General features: G+C 37.7%; 1 protein-coding gene across 1 annotated transcript; it reads left to right on the forward strand.

The window, feature by feature from the left end:
* The first annotated feature begins 2,645 nt into the window (after positions 1–2,645).
* Positions 2,646–3,382, forward strand: LOC114611648 (keratin-associated protein 13-1-like). Its single transcript, XM_028756381.1, has one exon. The coding sequence runs from the start codon at positions 2,668–2,670 to the stop codon at positions 3,172–3,174; it is 507 nt and encodes a 168-aa protein (XP_028612214.1). The 5' UTR covers positions 2,646–2,667; the 3' UTR covers positions 3,175–3,382.
* The last annotated feature ends 3,687 nt before the right edge of the window (positions 3,383–7,069 follow it).

The following is a 7,069-nucleotide window of genomic DNA, read 5'->3' on the forward strand; positions in this document are numbered from 1 at the left end:
TTAAAGACATTACGATTAAACATACTTTTACAGAAAGGGCAATGGTAATTTCAGTGTCTGTCGCTTAACCCTATTATATTTTCATCAAATGAATTTATCATTCAGTGACAGAAGCCTTGACATTGTCCATTTTAAACACTGATATCACCTGTTTGACCTTTGGTGGATTACATCACTACATTTGTTCTGAATTGCCAGGAAGCATAGTTATATTAAAAATTCACAATGACTCTTTCAAGTATTTTATTGTTTTGTGTTTTTATGTGGAATTAATGAGTCGGAAGAGCAAGAAAGGGGACAACAGAAATGTACAGCAAGATAATCACCAAACAGAGTTCATCCTTGCAAGAAAACTCTGCCACAAAGGTCTTAGGAAGGAGATTTGAGCACATGTGAGTCCCTTTACTGTGTCATAACAACAATTCACAAACATTGATGTCTTCCACAAGTCAGAATCAAGTAATGAAGCGTAGGATTCAAGGCTTTGTCTTTTCTGACCTTTACCAATGTTCTAGGAAGATGTAGTAGAAACCGCAGCTTAGTAGCTTGAGAGCTAGGGACGGCAGTCCACAGTCCATGAGCAGGTTCAGAGGGTTTCTTGCTCTACAGATAGTAAACACATTTCTGTAGATCAAACTGATGACTGTCAGAGAACACTGAAGTAGAAACATTGAAACTCTGAAGGTGCTCTGCCACCTGCTAGAAGGTCCAATTCTCCTATATAAGTAGCAATCCTGTAGCAATTTCTTCTAGAAAATAATGACACTTGGAACAGCAGTAGAGTTATCTATAGGCACAGAGAAGAGTGATGGACAGGAGACATTTTAAAAGAAAAAAAAAGAGAAAACTATGTAAGCTATTTCTGATACAGAATTCATGGTCTTAGATTCAAACCCAAGAACTAGTAGTGTAAGTTCATTGGTGGAGGTTTTATGCAGGGCAAATGTTTTCTCTACAACATCTTTCCTAAATTGTTGCAAGATCAAACCAAAACAAGAAAGAAACTAAAGTTCCTGCATGGGTTTGGGTGTAATGCATGCAAATCCCATGGCGTGTGGAGAAGTAATAAGCCATCTCTCTTATGGCTTCTACAATGCCTTGGCAACAGTGCTGACCCCAGAGAAGACGCTGTGAGCTCTTTCATACTTCTATTTGTCTGGGTCTGGGAAGAGTCTATTTTTAGTGGGTAGGGTCAGCAACTTTCATAGGCCCTAAACTACAAGGCTCACAGCCATTTGCTGTGGAGTCCCACATAAATAATAACATCCACAGCTTGTAGACTGGGCAAGAATGTGGAGAGAGAGACACCTGACTGGGACCAACAGGGTCCATGACTTGAAGCACCAGCTGAGAAGTGAAAGGAAGGTTAAAGCTGAGATATTTCTAACAATAAATGAAGATATTGAAAGGAGCTATTTCTGTCATCTCAAATACTTTCAGCATTTTCCTTTGCTCAGTCTATAAAGGAAAAATATTATTTTCACCCTCTATAGAAAACCATGTCAAAAACTCTACTCTCGTATGTAGAGGTGATCATCCATCCAGGTCAGGGGTATATCCATAGGCTCACAGAGGAAGGAGGCATCACTTTCTGATTTTGTGATGTATGCTGGGTTTTTTTTTGATCTTTCCAAGTTTAGAGATTTTACTATTACTTTCATTCTAAATTAACATTCATACTTAGATGTATTCTCATTTATGATATATTGTTCTGATAATGGTGACTCATGAAAGTATCCTCTTCAATATTCACAAACTCTGGAACTCCCTCTGGTAAGAAAGCACGGACAAGTAGACTGAATATGGATAAGCTCTGAAACCATCGATTACATTGAAATGGTGGTTAGTGATATACATTGGGAAGGAAACTCTAGAAGAATTTGAACTAAGAGGAGACTATTCAGTAGATTAAATAAAAAATATATCCACAATACCATTCCTCCCGATGCAATTGACTCTTGTACACTAAATGTAATCTCTATTTTTCTTCACAAAGCCCCTTAAAGGCTCCATATTGTTTTGATCTCATTATTCTAAATAATCATTTTTATACACATTTGTTCAAGATTAGAATAGTTTTGTACAATGTCTTAATTCTTTTGGCTTGCATTTATGTAGCTCTTATAGACTGGACATAATAATCATTGATAATAATGTATTAAAAATTGGAACATTATACTGCAGAGTACGAATCAATGATTTGATATTGAAGCCATCTTGAAATGGCTTCTTGTCAATGCAACATTTTGCCCTCTATCCAATGACGAATTGAGGATCAAGACTTTGTCATCTCTAAGAGTAATTCCCATCCCCAAACAAGAACACGTACACGTCATAGACAAAGAACAATGGGGGATTTCCTGAGCATAATGCCAGAGGCACTAATTAAATAGTCATAGCTTTTGTAGCATAAATGCATTTCATTGACTCAGACATATAAAAAAAATGAGTTCTCCCTTTAACGTAAGATTAAAGAGTTAGCTGACTGCAGTCATAAAGAAAATTACTGAGGTCCAGACATGCAGATGAGGGAGTCCAAATATGGAAAGAATGATTGTATAAGAAGCCACACCCATTGCTGAGAGTATATAAAGGTCCCAGAAAAGGAGTGATTTTCAAACTCAGAATCTTCTGTTGTACTCAGCTTAACTTACAACTGCCATCAACATGTCCTACGGCTGCTATTCTGGAAACTTCTCTTCCCGCTCCTGTGGAGATCACCTGAACTACCCTCATTCCTCTTGTGGCTCTTCCTACCCCAGTCACCTACTCCAGAGCACTAACTTCTACTCTCCCAGAAACTGCCATCCGGGTTCTTCTTTCAGCCATGGCTGTCATCAGAACTGCTTCCAGCCCATCAGATGCCAGACTTCCCATGTGGTGCACAGCTCCTGCCAGCGGCCCTGCTACAGCCCAAGAGTCTCCAGCATTGGCAGTCCCTGCAGGTCCACATATGCTGGTTCTCAGGGCTTTGGATCCAGCAGCTGCTACTCTCTGGGTTATGGGTCTAGAAGCTCTTACTCACTGAGCTGTGGGTCCAGTGGCTTTAGGCCACAAGGCTTCTCTTCTCTGGGCTATGGATCTGGATTCTGCCACCCATCCTATGTACCCTATAGAACCTGCCAGTCTCCTTGCTATAGACCGAGCTGTGGCTCTGGCTCTGGATTCTACTAATCTTCTTTCTAACTTCCAGTTTTGCTGACCACCACAATTCACTCCTGGATCCCTGGCCTTTGTTGTCTTCCTTTGGCCAGGAAGAATTGTCTTCTGGTTCCCTGATTGCCAATTCTTCACTTTCTCTTTGACCTCAGATACTGAGGTCCTTTGAGAACTCTGTAATTAATCTCTTAACTCAAAAATAAAGCCTGCATTGCAAATGAAATTTATAGTGCTGAATTTCTTCACAAATTTATGAATACTAAAATTTTAAGCTAATGAATATACTGATTTGATATTTATCTGTGCTTGCTTTTGTGAGTTATTTACTGTATGCTTAATTTTCTGGTTGTGAAATGTGAAATTGATCAGCATTCAATGAACAGCATACATAAGGATTCAGGTTTTGAAGTTCTACTAAATTGTGAACTGGATAAATATCTTATGTGCCTCAGATAGTTTTCTTACTTAAGAACATAAAGTAAAATGATTCTATTTGAAAGTATAGGCCCTATTAATGCAATCCCAGATGCAAGAAATAAATTGATTTCTATTAGTAGTGGATTCTCAACTCTATGCCAACTGATCTACCTAAGTTATGTAAGACAGCAGAAGATAAAATGTATTTAGATTTTATGGCTATGGGTTCCCTTGTGCACTGACATTAAATGTTTTCATTGTAATGTCTCTCATGGGCTCATGTCTTGAGTTCCAGTTTAACAGATGATAAACTCTTTTAAGAGGCTGTGTAACCTTTACTAAGTTGAGGCTTATCTCAAAGTGATGCTCTTGAATGTGATAGGTCAGCAATAGTGCGGACTCTGCGGTCTGGGTCTGTATTTCCTTGTCTTCCACGATCTGAATTCTCACCATCTCATACTTCCAGCATCACAGGTAGAGCCACTCTGATCTGGTTCCCTATGTTGGATTTGTAATCCTATGAATGGTGAGTACTTGTAAATCTTTCCTATGCATTGTTCTGCCAGTTATCTGGACATGGCAACTCTAAAAGAAACACAGAAGAAATAAAAATGACCACATCAATTATGGAAAACAGTACAGATTTTTCCAAAATGTTAGGAAAACAACTGCCATATGATCTAGCAGTTCCAGGACTGATTATATAGCTAAAGATCATACAATCAGTGTGCTTAGGAGACATGAGCAAACTGCTATCCACAATCCACTAGAAGTAGAATATACTGATAAAAAGAATTGTAGAAAAAAGTGATGCATATCTACAGTCAAATACTAGCCATTAAAATGATGAGATGAAAGAATATTAATTAAAAGAGGCATCAGTATGTTACAGGATATAAGTCAGACTCAGAAATCCTGAATGATCTCACCCACATGTGCAACATGAAAAGATTGCTCTCACACGTATTACTTAACCCAATTTATTTGTCATTCTGTCATTTCATATGGTTCTCACTGCTTGCTTCCTAGCTCAGTCCAGCCTATTTTCTGCTGTCTCTAGGATCTCCCACCCTCTGCCTGCATCTCAGCTTCCCTAAAGTTCTGTCCCAGCTCTTCCCTGCTACTTTCTACCCTAGTTCCTTACTATGCAAGAAGCCAAATTCCTTACTCAACTAGTAAACTGGGGAAGGTCTTCGTCTTCTGGACAGGTTTCCTTTCTTTTAAAGGCAGGTGAGGGAGTGGCATTTACATATCCAACTAGCCAAGAACTGAGGGCTACAAAAACAATTGAAAACACAGGTTACCCTATGAAATTTAGGAGGACCCTACAAAATTTATGAGGGCACGCAAAGGTAATGACAGTAGCCTGTTTTTCAATGAGTGTTCTCTTACAGCCCTGTAACAAAACAACTCAAAGGGAGATTTACCATGCTTGACATTGGTGAGTTTGTTAGTCAATAGCTCTGGGAAATAACACTATTACTACAACTTCATTTAAATTATTTATGTATGTATACATATATGTTTGTATACTATACATGTATTTTTGGATTTAAATTCTGTTAGTAGTAGAGAATTCATGCCTGGGACTGTAAACTTAGCCAATTGGTCATAGCTAATGATGAAGTCATGGCCCCTAGAAGAAAACCTATTATTGACACTTCCTAAACCACTATAATTCCTAACTGTGTTCTGAAGACTATCATTATATAAACAAATAAGTGTAGCTCGCTCTCTCTGTACCATCAAGTAAGTTTCATTTTGTAGCAGACAAAAAAAAAATCACAGAAATTAACAACTGGTCAAAAGGCAGAGATCAATTGACTGTGGGGAGCCAATCCCAAATTGAAACATCTACCATACAACCACTATGCATGAGGATTTCGGAACATTGCAGAAGAGGAGACATCACGGAAGAAAGGATGGAACTGTTTAAGGGTCAGAGGACCAGGATGACTACTGTGTCTGAACTCATGACATCTTAACAACATGGCTCTAAACAAAACTTTCACAAAGACAGCATCAGTTGATATGACATCATAGATGAGGAAAATCTCATGAAGTCCAACATCAAGTTGAATAACTACAGGCAATTCATGGCTGCTAAGCCATTTTTTTTTCCAGGGTTAAGAACCTTGATAGGTTATTCAATTCCAAGTAGCTGACGTTATACACTTATACATACAAGCAATACTAAATGGTCTCTGTAGGTTGTATTTATAAATACATGTATGTCTTATAAAATTAATAATTAAAGAATAAAAGTTATGAATTGGGGTGCACTGGGGGGACACAAAAGGAATTGGAATGGGGAAAGGATCCAGTGGTATTGACTCTAATACACTATTCAAGTATGAAGTTTAAAAAAATCAATTAAAAAATTCTTGTGCAACTGTATGTAACATGTTTATATCCTATAGTTTAAAGACCAGAAGGAAGGCTTTGGGTGTTTTAACCAGAAAGAAGTGATACATATTTGAGATTAGAGATGTTTTCATCTGAGTGTTATGCAAAGTATACATTTAAAAAAACATGGTAACATTATCATGTGTAACATTATGATTTCATGTAGCAGTTGCAATAAATTTGATTTAAAACATACAAAGAAGTCATGTCCATCATTTGGAGCTAACAGAATGAAATTAGACTATATGATAGTAAATAAAATGACAAGACTTAGAAAGACAAAGAGTACATTCACTTCCATATGGAATTTCAAAATGATGATCGTATAGAATCAGAGAACCAGAAGGTGACAAGACTCTAAGGTGAGAAAGAACACGCAGAAATGGAAGACAGTCTACACTTTGATAAACTGAAAGATTTTCTTTTAATGATTCATTGCATTGAGTGGTAAACAAATTTAATACACAGCATATTGTTAAATTGTAAAATTAAACAGTGTGTCCTCTTTGGATTTTATTTAAATTATCACCTAAATAAAGTTGACAATAATGTCATTTATATCATTAGAGGTGAGTGATGTGTATTTAAGTAAAAAAAAATTTTCATGGTAAGCATGTCTGATTTATATGTCAAGAGATTTCTGAAATAGATGTGAAGATAGAAAACTTTATATAAGGTCCCTCTAATTGATAAAACAGATGATTCATGAAAATTCCTATAAATGTCCTTCCTTTATTCTATATAGCTGTATTAGTCACTGTTCTAGTGTTGTGAGGAGACACTATGACCAAAGCAATCCTATAAAAGAAAACATTTAATTGGGAGTTAGCATTTTGTCTAGGCTCTACCCCACAGTTACCTGGCAACAGCCAGGTGTGCCTGACTCACTATAAAAGGGGCTGCTTGCCCCCTCCTCTCTCTCTTGTCTTCTTCCTCTCACTCTGTCCTCTTGACCTGCTCCCCTTCTCTCCCCATGCCCTGAGTAAACTTAGTCCTATACTATACCATCAGTCATGTGTGGCTGGTCCCTCAGGGGGAAGGAATGCCTCAGCATGGACACATGGACACCAGGAGGCACCCTCTTCCC

This window comes from Grammomys surdaster, unplaced genomic scaffold (assembly GCF_004785775.1).
Source record: "Grammomys surdaster isolate TR1022 unplaced genomic scaffold, NIH_TR_1.0 126118, whole genome shotgun sequence".
NCBI lineage: Eukaryota > Metazoa > Chordata > Mammalia > Rodentia > Muridae > Grammomys > Grammomys surdaster.

Excerpts from the sequence above, each read along its gene's own strand:
- LOC114611648 (XM_028756381.1), top strand. The coding sequence starts at position 2,668 with ATGTCCTACGGCTGCTATTCTGGAAACTTCTCTTCCCGCTCCTGTGGA.